The 20,255-nt window shown below is 39.6% G+C and overlaps 1 protein-coding gene across 2 annotated transcripts in view; it reads left to right on the top strand.

Moving 5' to 3' along the window:
• Positions 1-10,762: 10,762 nt before the first annotated feature.
• The window catches only part of LOC139443431 (forkhead box protein A2-like), a 49,606-nt gene continuing 40,113 nt past the window's right edge, over positions 10,763-20,255 (top strand). The window contains exon 1 of one of the 2 annotated variants that reach the window (XM_071224422.1): positions 10,763-12,069. In XM_071224422.1, the coding sequence (XP_071080523.1) occupies positions 10,920-12,069 (1,150 nt within the window). In that variant the 5' untranslated portion in view covers positions 10,763-10,919. Of the gene's footprint in view, positions 13,107-20,255 lie in introns of those variants that run through there. The other variant, XM_071224421.1, reaches the window with a different exon arrangement.

The raw sequence follows: 20,255 nt of genomic DNA on the forward strand, positions 1-20,255 counted from the left end.
TCTGGGGTGTTTATTTCATCATTTTATCAACACATCTTTATTGATAAAAAAGGGTGACTCAGAGATGATTTTATCATTTATGTAATTAGATATCTAAATGAATGCACGACAGAATGAACGAACGATAAAATAACTGGATGATGTTTATGTACGAAAAAATGAACGGGATGAATAGATGGATTGAAAGACAAACGGAAATAAGAATGGATGAATGAAGGAGTAAAAACGAACTCATTGACCAACTGACAATTCATGACAAAACGTTATGTCTCTCCATCAAGGATCGATGGAACGCTGTTCTCTCATACTAACGCCAATTATTCCATTTATCATCATGCTTGAATCGAGTGAACCAAAGCAAACGTTTTTATTGGCAATAAACACGGCTAACTTGTAATCAGGCGAACAAATAAAACAGACATAAGATAATGCTCCTGTCCGGTGCTTATTGCTCTTCGTTCATGTCAAAGAACACTGCAATACACGCCAATCAATCAGCTGATATTTAGATGCAAGTTTCACAAGAGCATAAACACATCAAGCAACGCTGTTTACGAGATCGGAGTTTATTGGCTTTGGAAATTATACGAAACAATTGTGTTTGGCGAATTTATCTGCTGTGAATAGGAAATAGTATGCTGTGGTGGCTATGTGAAACGTGTACCAGAAATGTCTTTGATAGTGTGGGTTTTCATTTTCACATCACTTCATGCTAATTTGAACGTAAAGACTGCTAATGAGTTGTGTAAAATTCACAAGCGAAAACTGCCGTGATGGGGGAATTGTGATGATGGATCATGGTTGATTTGAGAGATAAAGGTGGCGGTGATTTCAGATTGACAGATAAGGGATGTACATTGCAAGATGAAATGTACCAGGACACGTTTCCTTTTAGGTGGAGATGTCTGAACACACAGCGTATAATGAAGATGTCAATACATCCACTGCGGCACGGCCTTTGTGTAGGAATACGAGGGGCACTTACATCACAATATGCATATCAGTTTCCCTAAAGAAAACGTGTATGTATTTGCTTTTTAGATAATTCTCACTTAAATGCTTACAAGTTTATATTTCACGATATATTCTGTATATTGTTTGTGTGAATGTGCGCACTTTTATGGGACTAGAGGCAAACAGATTAATTTCATTTAATCTACTTGTACAGTACCATTGCCAATTTCACCGTGCAATGGAACACCGACCTACATCTTAGCCTATGTCACCCTAACATCTAAACACCAATGCCAACATCCCATCTTACATCTCAACCCTCGCCACCATTAGATTTACATCACCATAGACAACGTCCCAACTTACACCACAACCACCGTCACCCTGAGATCACCGTCACCCTGAGATCTACAGCACCATTCATACAACGTCCCATCTTACATCTCAACCACCGCCATCATGAGATCTACAGCACCATTGACAATGTCCAAACTTACATATCGAGCACCGTCTCCCTGAGATCTACAACACCATTGACAACGTCCCAACTTACATCTCAACCACCGTCATCCAGAGATCTACAACACCATTGACAACGTCCCAACTTACATCTCAACCACCCCCACCATGAGATCTACAACACCATTGACAACGTCCCATCTTACATCTCAACCACCGTCACCATGAGATCTACAACACCATTGACAATGTCCCATCTTACATCTCAATCACCGTCACCCTGAGATATACAGCACCTTTGACAATGTCCCAACTTACATCTCAACCACCGTCATCCAGAGATCTACAACACCATTCACAACGTCCCATCTTACATCTCAACCATCGCCATCATGAGATCTACAACACCATTGACAATGTCCAAACTTACATATCGAGCACCGTCTCCCTGAGATCTACAACACCATTGACAACGTCCAAACTTACATCTCAACCACCGTCATCCAGAGATCTACAACACCATTGACAACGTCCAAACTTACATCTCAACCACCGCCACCATGAGATCTACAGCACCTTTGACAACGTCCCATCTTACATCTCAACCACCGTCACCATGAGATCTACAACACCATTGACAACGTCCAAACTTACATCACAACCACCGTCACCCTGGCATCTACAACACCATAGACAATGTCCCATCTTACATCTAAACCACCGCCATCATGAGATCTACAACACCATTCACAACGTCCCATCTTACATCTCAACCACCGCCATCATGAGATCTACAGCACCTTTGACAATGTCCCAACTTACATCTCAACCACCGTAAGCCTGGCATCAACAACACCATTGACAACGTCCAAACTTGTATCTCAACCACCGTCACCCTGAGATATACAACACCATTGACAACGTCCAAACTTGCATCTCAACCACCGTCACCCTGAGATATACAACACCATTGACAACGTCCCAACTTACATCTCAACCACCGTCACCCTGGCATCAACAACACCATTGACAACGTCCAAACTTGTATCTCAACCACCGTCACCCTGAGATATACAACACCATTGACAACGTCCAAACTTGCATCTCAACCACCGTCACCCTGAGATATACAACACCATTGACAACGTCCAAACTTGCATCTCAACCACCGTCACCCTGAGATATACAGCACCTTTGACAATGTCCCAACTTACATATTAACCACCGTCATCCAGGGATCTACAACACCATTCACAACGTCCCATCTTACATCTCAACCACCGTCACCCTGAGATATACAACACCATTGACAACGTCCCAACTTACATCTCAACCACCGTCACCCTGGCATCTACACCAGCAATACTCAGCAATATTCCACCAAAATGACGGTCTGTAAATAATCGAGTCTGGACCAGACAATCCAGTGATTGACATCATGAGCATCGATCTACGCAATTGGGATACGATGACATGCATCGACCAAGTCAGCGAGCCTGACCACCCGATCCCGTTAGTCGCCTTTTACGGCAAGCTTGGGTTGCTGAAGACCTATTCTACCCCGGATCTTCACGGGTTGCAATTCGTGTAACTAAATGAGACTCCCGACTTTGATGCATATGAACTCCACACCCTTTAACGTGTAACTGGATTTTCAACAGGCCATTAATCTGCATACATCTCCGTTATAACTTTCGCATCCTGTTCGTGAAACCAATGTGTCAATATCTACGGTACTTGAATGACATTGTCAGCTTCGAACCACCTTTGTGGCTGAGATCAATCTCACACTACCATCACAACAAAGCTAAATCGTTTGATGTATGTTTGACAGCGCCGTATAACACGAAGTAACACCTTTGCACACTCCCCGATGTCTATTTCAAACGTAAAGAGCTTGTCTTGCAATTAACACCAATGCCGCCGATCTACTGTCGTATTTCAGAGTGTAATAGACACGACGGATCAGTGTTAATTTCTTAATGAAGGCGTTAATTGCAATTTTGCCGCTCATTTCTTCTGTTTGCCCTCTTTACCGTCCTGTATTGTGCTCTTTGATCTGTTATTTGTTGACCAATAATTAAGTGACAAGTTGTTTGTTTCTCTTAAATGTTGTGTCTAGCGTGACCCAAGGGCACAATGTTGTATATTGCTCCCCTCGGCGAGTCACCGTGACTGGGTCACAACTGTAATCTTATTGTTATTATCAATGAATCTCATAAATAGAATATGAATATATAGTAAACATTTTAATATCTTACATATAAAAGTTCAATAAATTCATTATTCCAGTTCTTGAAATTTAATCATGGTCACAAATCGTACATATATCAAGTAACAGCGTTACGATTTATGATCATGATAAACACAGATAATTAATAGTTCAGCTGTGTATGAAATAACACCGTCATTGAAAGCAGGTAGATAGTTTGTACTCATAATGGCCTATGATTGTCTTATTTCGTATATTATTTTAAATATATGTTTGGCCACTGGTGGCGGCCATGAACGTAAACAAAAAGCTCTACACAACTGATAAACGTATATGCTCTCAATATAAGTTTCTTAATACAACCGCGCATATACTTGATTATGCAAAATCTAATCAGCATATTCGAAAGAAAACACGCATCACGCATAAGCTGTTTACAGATGTATATACAAGACATGAATATGTGACATAATTCATCAAAACTGAAATCCACTCTTTACAAACAAGGCAGGGGTTTATCGTAAACATCAAACGCGGGATTCATGTCATCTTTCATAAGCCTTCAATTTCGCCAAGACGGTACTACTATCCTGGTGCTAATCCCATGTCCCGCTTAAACGTGGCTTAGTAAATAATGTATGTAAAACAACTGTTTACCACACAGCATTACGGCCCTGTGGCGGCTTTTTTCAATCATTTATGTTTTCACCTTTAATTAGTGCCAAGGTAACTTGGATATTAGCATTTGAGCGGACAGTCCCCTTATCTCCGGGGTAAACGCTGATCTCGTGCGATATGTTCTTTGATGGGCTGCGCCATCGGCGATTAGCAATTCCCACCGCGGGAACTTATCTGAGTACCGCGGTGTTGCGGAGCGCGGAGGGGGGTAGAGGAGAATGTTAATTTAGGGGATAATGCGTCTATTGTGTGTTTAACTACCTATACGCCTCTCCGCGAGGGTGTTGTTTTAGCAACACAGACTGAGCTCATTGACCGATCAATCAGTATGGGAAAGAGCTTGATTTTTAAATGTTGTTTGGTTAAAAACGCATTTATCAGTATTTTGACCATCGCTCGTCGTATCCAAGTCGATTTTGTCCACACATTGTATATTTACGTGGCTTGCGTATGCATTGAGGGATCTTGATCCGATCCTGTTTTCGTTAACTCTCTTTTATGTATTTGAATCATAAACTTTTTAGAAATATTACAGCAATATCATGGCACACCAAAAGTGGTGTACCGATGTGGGGAATCGAACCACGGTTCTTAGCGTGTCGAGTTGACGTTTACCCAGAGGGCTACAACACAGGGCTCACAACAAACCACCTATGATCGAGAGTTCGAATCCCGGTTCACCCTTTTCTAGGTGTGTCACCAAAGTGGTAAACGTCTGAGACCTGCATCACTTCGGGATTTCCTCCCACATGAAGCTGACACGCCGGTATACAACTGGAATACTGTTCAAAGCGGGGTTAACCCAACTCACTCACAATAAAGACAATAAAAGATGAATTATAACTAGAATTGGACAAATTATATATTCATTCTTGCAATATACGACCAACATTGGTCGTCGTCACCTATTGTTGCGATTGTAAAGTGACGACTGTGGAAACGTTGCCATCACTGAGTTTGATAGACTACTAACTACACTTCCGGGCAAAAGAAAGTATACACATGAAAAATTTGATTCGACCAAAAAATTACAAATGCTACTCGGCTGAAAACAGTAGCCGAATTACTGAAAACTTAAAGCTCAAAACACAACATTGGTACCCGTAGGAAATAAATCACCATCGAATAAGCATTTCTTGTTTGTTTCATGTTTAGGCACCAAAAAACATGAGTGTATAGTGTTTTGCCCGACAGCTTATCTGAATATCAATGTAACTATACAAAACCTGTAAACACTGGACCCCTGTAGCATCGTACGAATTCGAATAATAGTTCAGAAAGATAATAGTTCAATTGTGCTCACATTGAGCGCATCAACGGAGTAGGAACATACATCAAATACAGACAGACAGACAGATTGTTTATTTGAGTATAGGCGCAAAACACAATGTGGTAGTTAAAGCTTTATTCAGGGTAATGTACGAATGACGGAAGGGTCACTGAGTCCCCTGTCGTTCCGATTGTCAATATCAGCTACAGCTGTTCATGCAATGTGTTATACAGGTCTAAGTTTCAGCTAAATACATGTTTCCATAACACATCACTCAAGCATCTAGAGCGTTGTACTTCATTCTGTCGAGCGTGCTTAACTATACTATCGCACGTGTTCTTGAAACATTGTTTCTTTTATCGTCGGTTTCAGTTGAAATTGACAAGCAAAAGGTAGCATAGCTGTAAGTAGGAGGCCCACGTGGTCCGTGAAATGTGAAAGCTACTTACAACAACACTGCTGGATTGTTGTCGATAGCAAAAAGAGGTATGAATCGACACCAATCAAGGTTTTGACAGCTCTATTGTTGGTAGTGTCGCGCACTTCGACTGACAATCACAACATTGATCTCGCCGGAGGATATGAGAAACCAGTGTTTCAGTCTCGACATTTCCTTACAAGATATTTCCCGCGTTTTATGAATACAGCAACAAAACTTGGCTCTTCAGGTCGTCCATGCCTTGCAACCCTGGAATGACCGTTTAGAATAAGTTCAAGCAATGTCACAATAGGGCTTAAATCAAATGTCATTTCGTCACCATAATACATATCATAAATTATTGAAAATTAAACATTTCATATTTGCAAATGGAGCTCTATAAAAAAAAAAAATATATATATAAGAGGAAATATAACGATATCGACCAATGTAAAATCATTCAATAAGTTTGAAACATTGCAACATCTTTCGGTGGGAATCGTTGGTATTTTGTTCTGTTTATTATATTTTAACTTGTTCAATTATTTTATTCCTTTAAAGGAATGATTCTATTAAACATAAACATGTTTTCAAACAATGTATTGCAAATCAACGACATTAATCATTTTAAATTTTATCAAGTCACATTAACACCATACAATAGAGAAAAATATAATATATGTTATCAAAAAGCCAATAGTCTTCATGCGACGAAGATAACTTTCACTTATCACGGATCCCCTGACTTTGACTAATCGATACTGTTTCATCCCAAACCACCCAATAATTTCCCACAAAAACAAATTAAAGCTGCACAGGTTCGGTACGGTAGCTGGCCGTATCACCCCACTTTGTCGCAAGTCTTTGAGTGATGAAAGGTTAAAAGGAATATAACGACATGCCTGATACAGCATATGACGCTGAGACCTGAAATCGACAAGCAGGATGAAATTAATGAATAAACCCAGTTAGTCGCTAATTGATTCGTGTGTCGCTCAAATGACGACGATTGAGATAACGTGCCAAGGTTGCCCGCTCCCCACCCTGTCCAAGGATAGGCCCCGCTATGCACCTGTCCTGCTGCCGAGCGCTCTAGGTAACTAACAAATTAAACAGGCGCCCGAAGCAATGGTATAGTTCCCCGCTAACTGGGTCGACTCTGAGGTTTTAATTTAGCATTGAGAATCAAAGTAGCGTGAACGCTGGAATCATTCTGCTGTTATGCTTGGAGGGCTGGAATTGGAATTTGTTGTTTATGAAAACGGTTACTTTTTTTGTAATTGACTCCTGGGATTTTATGGTTCCATGCACAGATTTCTGTTAATAACGTTTGTAATTGCAGTACATGCGATATGTATATCAATAGTCTGGCATCATGTCGGCTTTATGTGTACGACTTTGATTTACATGGCTTATCAACTGTGTCTTTATAGAAAGCAAATAAAACTAACCAAGAGCGCAATTCGGGACATAATCAGCAGAGTGAGTTTATTGTTGGGGCAATAACTATGATTAAATGCATTCCACATGCAGTTACCAAAACAAATATATTCGCCAGGTTTTAATTGCAGGTAAAAAAGTACAGGTGAAATTCATACTTAAGAAATTAATCATAACCTTTTAAGATTCCTATGTTATAGTACATTGTAAACTGAATGTTTGATAACTATATAAATGTCATGTCATTTCATTGGTCATCTGGTTATGAATATGGCTGTAATATAAAATACAAGTGTTCCACGACATATCGTATTATTAAGATCCAAGTGTTCCACGACATATCGTATTATCAAGATTCATTGAATAACCTTTAATAGTCCTGTCTAAGATCATTTCGTTAGTTCCGCAATAAACAATGTACATATAGTGTACATATGAGTATATCATTCTACAACAGACATATGTGATTCACATCAACCTTGGCGGTCGTAGTGGTGAGGTTTTCGCTCTAACGAGGTGGTCCTATTACAGAGGTTTATTTGGTATATCCCATTCAAACCCAGCGTTGGCATCAGAAACGAACAGCTAATTCTAAATCATAGCCATGCTTGTTATCTAATCTTTTACGATATCATCTCATGAACAAATTATGATCAATATCTGGCATATCAAATTAACTAAAACATGTTCAACCAGCCAGGAAACATACAGTTCACATTCTTGTTATTTGGGAATCTCTATCGCCAGTACCCTATGTAAATCAGCCAGGTCACGTGACAAGCCGTTGTATGTTATGACACGTTTATAGGGGCAATGTACACAATGGTATTTGTCTTTCATTCATTAGGCCGTGTATGATAAAATGTAGATAAATACAGTATACTAGCAGATCTACACATTTAGGAGATCCATTACGACGTGTTTTAGTGTCCCAGCAGATTTATTCCCATTTATATAAGTTTTGTTTAGATTTATATGTTTATTGTTTACACGTATTTGATCATTACTGATGTGAGTGAGTGAGTGAGTGAGTGGTCAATGGCAGCACGGCGTAACGTACTTGTACCTGGTGTTACCAGTTTAAATAACAAACCTATTAATAACTACACCATTAAGGTACTTTCTTAATCAGAGTACTATTTTGTTTTCTTGTGAATGCAGTCCATTTCACGCAAGGAAAATATTGTGACAGATGACGACTTGATATGAATGCTTCCTTGTCAATTTCACATTTACTCAAGTCAATTTCGAAATGAACACTGACTAACTCTACATGTTTTTCATGCGTTAACACAGTCCTGTATTGTTACCAAATCTTATATAGCTCCATAACACCACAAACGTAATGTGGATCATAGACTATGGTCAGTCACAATAAAAGTGGCAAAATCTACTTTGTTTGGATGTGAATAATCATATACTGACCAGACAAAAGTACAAACCTGACGCTGAATGTTTACATGTGTAACACGGCAATTTGAACCTTAATAGTGAAACTGTTGTTATTTTCTATGCTTGCCCTTTGTATACATTCTGATTAGAAATATATACATACAGTTGAATGCATCACACGATACTTAACCCCATGTTGGCTGTATACACTACTATATATACCTAAGTAATTAGATAGCAGGCTACCGTTGTATATTTCACTGCCAATCAAATGACTGAGGGCTGAACAGTGATCTGTCTCCCACAACAAATCTCTGCAAGACAACGAAACAAATAAATTAGTTGCGTTTAAGAATGCAAGTTTGAAGGGATAGTAACCTTTTTACAATTGCACATAATCTACCATTTGGACCATACGGTGTTGCGAAGTCGATGACAGGCGGATGGGTTTTTAATTTTTATTCAGTGACATGATAACTGAACGTAGATGATTGGTAAATAATTTCTCGCTTTCACGCGTTCGTCGGCTGCAAAAAGCCCTCGGGGTATAGACCGAGTTGCATTGAGGCGGTAGGGAGGGGGTGTTTGGAGGGAGGGTGTCGGAGAGGGTGTAGGGAGGGGGTGTTTGGAGGGAGGGTGTCGGAGAGGGTGTAGGGAGGGGGTGTTTGGAGGGAGAGTGTCGGGAGAGGGTGTAGGGAGGTGGTTCTGTAACCAGGTGCGAATCAATGCTATATTTTCACACGTATTGAAGCCACGTTGATGTGATGGCTGTACACACCAGCGCTGACAGCGAATACACTGCGAATAGGTGAATACAACCAGCTGAGTATGACAGTCATTCAGATTAATCCTATAGGGAATTACTTGGCATAACGTCATACAACACATAGACATTCACACCAGATTGCACTGGCTATAATAGAATAGACACAGGGAGATCTGAGGGGAGCGGGGGTAGTAATCATTCGGGAAATCTCGAGACTGATATGAGCGCTATCTCTAATGAAACCCGGCTAGTTTATTATCTCGGTTCGGTTAATACCTGATCTCTGATTAATCGCACTATCCACATTTCCTGGTTATTTATACTGTTAGCTAGAGTCCCTATCTCTGAATCAACAGCTATGAACGACCCAGACCGTGTTTACAGGAGCATCTGATGCGGAAGGCGATGTACATCGACCTGAAAGAGAAATATATTTGTATTGAATACGAAAACGTTTTGTGTGTGTTAAATTACGGGAAATATTTATCACGAGGAAAATGCACTGTAATTTATCTGTGTTGAACCGACAACGGCATCCCTGCGCAGACTGAGGTCAGCGTGTTCTCTGCATGTCTCGGAACAGTCATCAACATGTACGATGTACACAATGTAAATTTCTTGTCATATCTGGGAATCTTAGTACACTGATAGTGCGAGCAACGGTGTACACATATCTACTATAGAGTACACACAGTGGTAGACGAAGCGCGCACGCTCGCCCTGGACATGAATGAAAAGATAACCGATGTTTATTCCCCCTGACTAGATGTTTGAAAAAGCAGCTTGATTGACAAGTAAGGGCCCCGATAGGGAGGTAATGACGAGTTTTGACAGCGACCAACTACTCCTTGAGTTTCAGACCTGGTCTGGAAATCCGATGTTTGCTGGCAAAGCCCGCCTCTGAAAACCGATGGCGTATCACCAAGCCAGGCCAAACCGCTCCTGTCGATGTAGAAATAATGATGTTTTGAAGTCGTTCTCGTTTAAAGTGGCTTGTTTGCCAAATTGCTTGATCGACAGTCGATAGAAGTGCTGATACTTTTTGTTGAAACAGACATGTGACAGGCAGGCGGGGCGGGGTGTCATCCCGCGCTCTGATTGGCCAGTCGCGTCGGAAATAGCTCCGCCCCTCCGGTGAAGGACTCGAGGTATATTTACCCTGGTGCGAGGCTGATTTTCTATATTTTTACGATTGCTTCGCCGTGAAGTGCTTACTATTGTCACTGAACGAATATCAGCGTAGCCTGGTGAATGACTGCTGAAGATAGCGGTCAGTCAGCGAGAACGGAGTGGTTTTTTTCTTGTGAACAGTCATTTCGGACATAACGCTATGGATTCGTATTCTCCGGGTATGCTGTCGGCCAAGTCGCCATACGACCCCGCCAGCACCGGCAACTACGCCATGACAACCATGCCGAGCATCAACAGCATGGGGTCCACGATGGGATCCATGGGATCCATGGGATCCATGTCCAACATGAGTTACGCTCCCCAAGGGATGACCAGCATGGGGACTATGGGAGGGATGACACCCTCCATGGGCTCGATGGGGATGAGCGCTATGGGGATGCACAGCCCTATGAGCGCTATGAACAATATGAACACTATGGGAAGCGTGTCGGCCATGAACGGGATGACCATGGGATCTATGTCACAGATGAATGGGATGAGTAGGTCCCCCATGGACCCTAATTTGATGCCTATGGACAGAGCACAAGCCCTAAATCGAGCGCGGGATAAGACCTACCGGCGGAGCTACACACACGCCAAACCACCATATTCCTACATATCGCTTATCACTATGGCGATCCAGCAGGCTCCCAGCAAAATGTGCACCTTAAGTGAAATCTATCAGTTCATAATGGATTTATTCCCGTTTTACCGTCAGAATCAACAACGGTGGCAGAACTCAATAAGGCACAGTCTATCGTTCAATGATTGTTTTGTTAAAGTTCCGCGCACTCCCGACCGACCGGGTAAAGGAAGCTATTGGACTCTACACCCTGACTCAGGTAATATGTTCGAAAACGGTTGCTACCTCAGGCGCCAAAAGCGCTTCAAGTGTCCGAAGAAAGAATCAATGCGGAGCGTGACTCGCTCCCCGGAGCTAAGCGGTACGCCCCAGAATGGTCAAAATGCTCAAAACCCGGACTCTACCCCAACATCTACAGACAACGGGTCGGGAATGTCCGCGCCTAATACCCCACCCCATTCAGTGGAGCCACTCGTTCAACCCAAGATGGAAACGGGACACGGTACCCCTCCCGATTTGTCGCACACGCAAATGCACGGGCACAACCCTAGTCAGCAGCAGCAGCAGCAACAACCACCACCACAACATCATCAACAGCAGCCACAGCACCAACCACAACATCAACAACATCAGCCGTCACTAACCACGTGTACTACAGAACTATCTAACGTGCAATCACTTCAACACGACGTTCGGAACCATTCTCAGGGATTATCCTTGGGTCCAGGTCAGTTGAACCCTGCCCACCACCCGTCATTTAATCATCCTTTTTCCATCAACAATCTTATGTCCGAGAGCACCATGAGCAAACTGGATCTGAAAATGTATGAGAATATGCAGGGATACGGCGCGTACACCCAAATGTCACCTCTGACTATGCCAAAAGACAGTTCGCCGCCAATGTCCAACCCAGATGGTAGCTACTACAAATACGTACCACACTCCACAGCAAGTTTGTGAAATTCAAATTCAGTTTAAGTTTTGTTCACGAACGTTTTTTTACATTTTTATTTGACACACACGTATTGAGTGGAAAAGCTGTTTAACCAAAGAGCGGACAGTCCCTACCTTGCTGAAGGCGATACTGTGCGCCGGTCGGCTTGCAAAAAGAACTCAGTTGATAAAAGACGAACAACTTTTCTATTTTAAGAAAAGACGCATTTTTAATTTGCATGCACTGTTTGTGCACAGACATTGTGTCGCATTGACGGCAAGACGGGTTTCGTTTGTATAGGCGATGGGTGTCAGGGTAGTCAAATACCCACAATTCGAGTGCTGCTCGGCGAATTGTGGCTATCGTGGACAATAAGCAGTTATATCGCTGTAGTCACAACCTAGACAAGGTAACTCCCAGTTTTGTTTTTTATATATAAACCACTTGTAAAATAGGTAAATATTTTTGTTTAATTTATTTAAAGCCACTTATCGGTAGAAATGAGTTTGAAAGATATATTATATTTTTCTTTCAAAAATGAGAGGAATGATTTCTTGTAATTGACAATCACAACATTATCAATGTTTTTGTACAAAATGCATTTTTTCTCAGACAGTATGTCGAGAAAATTGAACACCACTAAGGAGATTACGGTCTGAACTATTACAATGTTCTAACTTAAACACTGATGGTATTTTATGTAGCATATTTAAGTCATTCTCATGTCAATGTTGTAATTCGATATTGTTAAACCTTGTACAGTTTTCAGATCTGTATGTCTCAGAGGTTTTCCACAAAATGTTCTGTTTTAGAAAAAATATTAAACTCTATGAAACGTAATTCGGCTTTTCGTTATTTAACCAATATATGGTGGTGGTTTGTAAAGTGGTATTGTTGCTTTGAATCGGTGATCTCATACGCACAACCTAGGATCCTTGTTCAAATCTGGTTCTAAAATTCTGGCAGGCATTCTGCGTGTCTGATTTAGTATCTACCCCGTGATACTCGGTTGCTAAGCAGAGTTGAGTTTTCAGGCTCATATCTAAGATCGTCATGATAGGATGTGATTAATAATGGCGAACACTGCAGTCGCGGGGCAGTTTCAGCGCACCAGATACTTTCCTCACCACTTCCACTGTTATTCCTACACAATATATATTACACGTTTTGTTTTGTGAACGCAGACATTTTAGTTTTGCTGAAGGATAAAAGCGACGGGGAGAATCAGGAAGCAACAACGAAATCCGGACAACGCCGATATAAAGTTTAAAATTTTAAGCCGGCTTTCAAAAATCAACAGCAAACGGACGGGAATGTCTTGGAAAAAGGATGGTTAAATGAAGGGAAATGTCACTATTTTAGAAAATATTTCATGCGTTTATTCTAATTCTGCAACTGGGATGCTACCTGTATTTGGATTTGAACGTGTTACTCACACGAGTGATGTAACAACAATTAACAAATGAGTGAAATTAACATTGATTTCAGCAGTGATCGGCTGAAAGTTTCCCGGATTTCCCAACCGCTTTTATCCTTTCTAGCAACATATTTGTCACATTGATCAAGGTTTGCGGAACAATCGACACCTCCATTTCACAGGTGTCACCTCACTGATTAGACCGTTTGTCCATATCACTATCTTTTGTTATGTATCAAAGCGTGCAACTTAAGGCTGATTAGCGAAATGAAATGGACAGGAGTGTATTTCAGTTTGAAGTTTTAGACTTGCCTTGGTAATACTGTGCTCTATTGTAATACTATTAATGAATATTGAGTAGTTTCTTTTATGACTTAAGAGTAGACATTTCCATTTATTCAGGTAAAAATGTATTCATTTATAGCATTTACTAATATAGTTCAGAGTATTCGACGAGCCTGATACAAAATGTTTTTAAGTTGCCCATTAAGAAACGCTTAAGTGATTCAAGAGGTATAACATTTTTCCGAAGTAAACTATTGTATAAGGTTATTTTATGCTGTAAGTAGCAAATGTAGCAGTTATATCTTTGGAATAGTTTTTCATTAGTTTTGAGTTATTTTTAAAAGCCATAAAGTTCCAATACAAAATGCACCATACTTGAGCAGAGCCAAACGTTATGTTTTAACAAATCATAGCTCAACCGCTCTCTCAATTAAAATTAAAATTGATATAATGGTTAAAGCCTAAAGTACTTTAATATCTTAGAATTGGCTTCGTGTTGCTGTTAAGTGTCATTTTTATAATAATAACATTCTCTGAAAACAAAATTGGGAAATTGCAATATTCAAATACGTATTCAATTCGATTCTAAAGTACTGGCTATTTTTTCCACATCTAAATGCAACCTTCATCAATGATGATGTCCCCAATTGTAGTTCAGGCTCAATATTTTTCTGTCACTTAAGAAACGCTTTCTACTAGACAGGAAACTTAATTTTCACGTTATTAAGAATTAATAATGTTCTCCTAAAACTGATAGCGGGGTAGTTCCAACACGCCTTATAATTTAAGTGATCTCTAGAGTGTATGGAAAACTTTGCTCGTTTCTTCTCAACCCCCACAAAATTACCCCCTCTTCAGGGGTGCGATCCCCAGGGGGAGAGGTACTCTTTAGGGCCCGGTCGCCACGCGCGGCCCGTCGACTCCCCCCGCCTTTTCACACCATATCTTGTCGAATTCACTCGGGCGGAAAATAGTTAGCGCTCTGTCATTGTGTCTTTGTATGGGTTCGACGATTTCATGTGGTTGCGATTTGGCAAATCACTGAGGCGTAAGAATTATCAGTTTCTCGGGTTTGTCGAAAAACCAACAACTAAAAAGGGCTCTCGGTTTTCCGTGTAGAATAACAAAGGCGTTTGAAAGAAACACAGCTTATCAAAAGATGACGCCCTTTCATGCCAGTCATTATAGGAATTAGGGGATAGGCCTCTGTTTTGGGCAATAATTTGTTATATTTCACACTAATTTATTTCATTTGTTAAATTAAGAGTAATTTATTTAACCTTTTAATCATGTGTCTCCTCTCAGCCTAGTGTTTATGGGTGAGCAATAACCAACACGGCCATATGTTTTTTCAAAGTTACACTGGCGAAAATTACAGTTTAAAAAATTATAGCAATCTTCACCGGGAAAATAGTATTTTTGATTGAAAGATTTGAGTTTTTGTCCGCCCTCTGTTAATCTGAACCGTTTTCTTTTTTCATCAAAAATTGAGATCGCATCATGTCCGAAATGGGGAAAAAGGGGGTCTCTCATGCCTTTGCTCGTCTGAATCTATTTAATCTTGATAAATAATATGTTTTTGCCTTCGACTCAATTTCCTCTTGGCCGCGGAAATGAGCGCAGCATTGAACCCTTGGTGCCTAGGGGCAGAAGCCCAACTAGGGTCCTTATAACCTTCGAGGGCCGCGAGCACCCTTTTATATTGCTCCGAAAGATTGCGGGACACAGCGCTTAGAGTTTGAAAGCAAGAAAGAATGGAAAAAGGAAACGGACTGCAGTTTTTAATCAATGTACGAAGATGTGAATCAAATGGGGGATATTTTGGATTCGTTCAGCCGCCATTCTTTTACTAGTAATCGACGGCTAGGCATACAGAAAATGCTGGGAATCCACTTAAAGTTTTTTTCTCTTTTAGCAAGACATTCTACGTGCGTTGGAGTAATTTTCATATCGCGCAATGCCAGGTTTTGGGGAGGGTGGGGGGGAGGTGGTATTAGGAAATGGAAGTCTCTCGTATTTTTTACTTCTGATTGGACAACCAAACGTCTTTTGTATTGCAAACCAATTAAATGTCTTGCAAACTGTGCACATTATGAATTATATCTCAACTGTTTTGACCCTGTATTTAATTCACAATTGAGGAAATTTGCCATGAAGTTATGGCAGCCCTGACCAATGATGAACATTTTGAAAAAAAAACATTTTTTACGGGACACGAATTCTGACTCAAACAGATAAACGATTTCATAAAAATGGAACGTACACGTTGAAAAAAGTCGTACAATAATGAATTCTTTTATTCAAATTAAGTAATTTAATATTGATAAAAATAAAACACCATTGCATGCTTCATCATTATGCAAATATTTAATCAATAGGAGACAAATAATATTGTACGCAAACGTACGGTTTTTTTAGTATAAAAAACGGCAAAATAATTATCTGTATTATTTGTTGGGGAGTTCAATTCTTAAAGATCGTGGAATTGTGACAACAACATCAGTTTAGGAGTTCATCAATAGCACTAAACCCTATACTCAAATTCTAGTTGAAATTAACCATAGCAAATATATTCTTGTAAGCGAGAGGCATTGTATCTGTAGAATACATGTATATATATATTTTCTAAGATTGTTTTTAAATGTTATACTTTAAGGCAAATGATCAATGTAAATATGATAGAACGATTCGGAACGTTTTACAGGAATTTAGTTATATCGAAACAGGGGTGTAAGATTTTTCTCATGGAATTGTCGAGCATCAAGAAAAAATTAACTTCAGAAATATGCATGTTCAGGAACTAAGGCGATTTCACGGTCCCTTCAAACCACAGGGGGTAGAGCAGAAACTCACATACAACGTCCGAATAACGCATTTATGTAATGTTATAATAAAGGGAGTCAAGCATTTTGACCGAAGTCAAATTTAATGGCACCTCCTTCATGATAGGATGTGTATCATCGTGAGAAGAGTGAAGAGTACAGGGAATTCTACTTCTGTACACCCCCACCCCAGTCCCCTCCCTCTCATATACCCCTCGACCTGACGCAGAACTGCCTTTCATCTGCAGAGGTATGAAGGGCCCTCTATTCGGGAAAGTCAAATTTGAAATATCCAATCTCGAATATTATAAATCAACTGTTTGGAACGTGACCCCCCACCCACCCACCCTGATAAGGCCGAGTTTAGAGGGTACATTATTTAAGGTCAAACTTAACAAGAACGGATATGACGTTGGTACGCACGCATCTCGTGGTTGGGTTTAAAGTTGGATTGGTTCGAAAGTCTCACGACGTCACCGCGTTATACGTCGTTTTATGTTTCAGTATCTAGCCCTTGAAAACCCATGAAATTAAACTTTCTAATTTTAAAAAACTTCTTTTTTAAATTGTTTCATTTCATTCTGTGGTATACCCACTTGAAAACAATATTTTTAATACCTGCTATCACTATCAAATGCCTACCGCTTAAATAAAAATATTTTTAAAAATGCGTTTAAAGAAATCGCAATAAACTATAACAATTTAATTCAGACATTTTTCTTCTTATTATTGTAACTAACACCAAACATGAATTTGCCAAATTGTATACAATGTTTATTTCGTTGCATTAGGAATGAGATAATTTTGCGTTGTAAAGGAACTATTCTTCATTATGATTGTATACTGATAACCAGGTTGAAATCTGAGTTGACGATATCAAGGTCGGGTGCCCTAAGGTTAGTGCCAACAATATTGATAGTTGAAAGCAAATATTTTGATGTGTTAAGTACAGTTTGAAATAGCTACTTTGTTAACCTTTTCGAACGGGGTATTTGTGTACTATAAACAAACAGGTCGGTAACCATACGTAAAGCTATCCTCGGAGGTCAAAGTAATATGTCAATACCAATTTCCAATTTAACTATTGCATGATATAATTTCAAACTGAAAAATAGATTAAGTCAATAATATATTTTTTTAATGCGTAGAATGTCGTAAGCATTTGTTTCATTTACATTTCGTTCTATTGCATAATTTTGATAACACTGCATATTTTTAAATTGTTTCAGATTTTTTTATTTCTATCGAAATATTTAAATGTTCGAATCATAGATCATACTGATTGACGTCATTAGAAACGTTGAAACAACGCTTCGGATTTCACAGAGACATTTACAGATTTCCACTGGAACCAAATAAACGTCGGAGGATATTATTTATCGGTGTCTCTACGAGCTCTGAGATGGGCGTAAGATTGGGCCTCAGACATTTATTGATAGTTGTTGAGAGTTGGGCATCGGTTGAAACCTCCAAGTAATGATTATTCCGACCCTGGATCGCCATTAATGTTGTAGGATGAAGGCGGGGTTTGGAGGATTTTCTACCAGGACACGTTGATTGTACAAATTGGAGTCGCTAGAACACGGGCGGTATGCGAGAGGGGAACATGACGAATGGGTTTGTGAACGTTTGGCGAGATTTGCTATTGCGGGTTTTGCGATTCGTTGAACAGCGCTTGTCTTGTTTTAGTTAATTATGAACTGAATTTGGCTTTTGTATCGGCCTATCTGGGATTTAATTAAATCGAAATTAAATTCGTTTATGGTTAAGCCAATTTAATGTTAAGATGGAGAAGAAACGCGTTTATTTTAGATGTTCATGATTTAATAACTGATTGTAAATACTTTCAAAGCAACCAAATAAATTTTCAAAAATAATGATAAATATTTTCAAAGCAACAAAGTTACGTGTTGGATGAATTAATCTTTCTAAAGCGACATCACTATAAGAAGTCGTTTTATTTCATTGCTAAAATAAGTAAAATGATAACTATAACACCATCAACATGCTTCTATCTCCAAATACCTACAGAATTCATGTACATTTTTTAATAAATTATAAGAAAGGAATATGTCATCTGTATGAACAGTATCAGAACATGTCAGTTAAATTATTCATAAACACGACACTTATTTCCGAGCTCGTTGTAAGGAAATTATAAAATGCAAATTTACCCAATTATCACTGTTTACCCAAATGTTCCGTATGCCACACTTCTGAATCTCGAGGTGACACAAGCCTGTTTATCAATTCAAATTCCACGCCCTTGGACCTGTAGCTTAGCTACGGATCCAAAACCCCTCTCCGACATTAACCACCCGCTCCGGCTCTACCCAGTAACCCGATATCAACTTCCTCCATCTTCGCAGCCCGCAATGCATTATGGGTAATGTTCTTTATTTAAACCAATTATAAAACATGTGTTTGCCATTTCGATTCAGATGTGTCATGTATGCTTATCGATTCTAATTCATTGCTAATGGTTAAATTATCACTATAAAAAATACTATAATCATGAGTATTACTTAGTTGGGTGTACACAATCGTATACAGGTCCCTATTCACCAGCTGTTCACTGGCAAAGCATGGAACACGAAGCCATATTCAATTCAATATATCATGTTACGTCAGTGCGTTTAAATGTTGGCGTTCGGCCTGGTTGCTTTAGGTTCGGTTAGTGCGATGTATTAATGGCTTAAATACTTTTCATTAGGTTTTCAGTCGTTCTCATTTTAGGTAATTTGTTTAGAGGAAAGCACTATGTTCAGATAATAGTATTTCGCGAGATACGTGACTTGGGCTTCGTTTGGAACAAAACTGACAAGGAGAGTTTGTGTACCGTTATTCGGCTTGATTGTAAAGTACTTAAGTAATAATGAATTGGTTCAAACTTATTTGGCGGTTTATCAGTTCTATTCTATGAAAGGTATAGGCTTTATATTTTACGATATTATTTTTTTCCACTCAATAACAGTAATTTCATAAAATGTATTTGATAAAATAAATTAACACAAAGTTACAAACGATAAAACCTCAACTGTGCTTTATGACAAACAAACAAGAACGATGCAAATATCATAAAATGTGTAAGAACATACAGAAATAACATAATATCGTAATCGAGTTTGTCCTGTGCTATGGGTGGTGTGGACAACAGAGGTGTGTCAAGTTTGAGTCACTTATGTGAAACCACAAACAGTGGCCAATTTGAGAGATCTATAACCATTCTTACAAAACGGTCAGGCCGAATCTAGCACCTGAACGCCATTATTACCTTCTGATAGTGAGTATTGTAGTTCGCCATTACGACTGCCTCCGTTAATTGTATGTACACAAGCTAAACCTACACCAGAAACCTAGACAATGGACAGGTAAGCCGGAGACTAACGGAAAACACAAACACGTGTATTATCAATAAGGTAAACAAATGCGTGGCTCCATTCGCAATAGCATAC

The sequence above is a fragment of the Haliotis cracherodii genome, unplaced genomic scaffold (assembly GCF_022045235.1).
Source record: "Haliotis cracherodii isolate W230 unplaced genomic scaffold, xgHalCrac1.p SCAF_5, whole genome shotgun sequence".
NCBI classification, from domain to species: Eukaryota; Metazoa; Mollusca; class Gastropoda; order Lepetellida; family Haliotidae; genus Haliotis; species Haliotis cracherodii.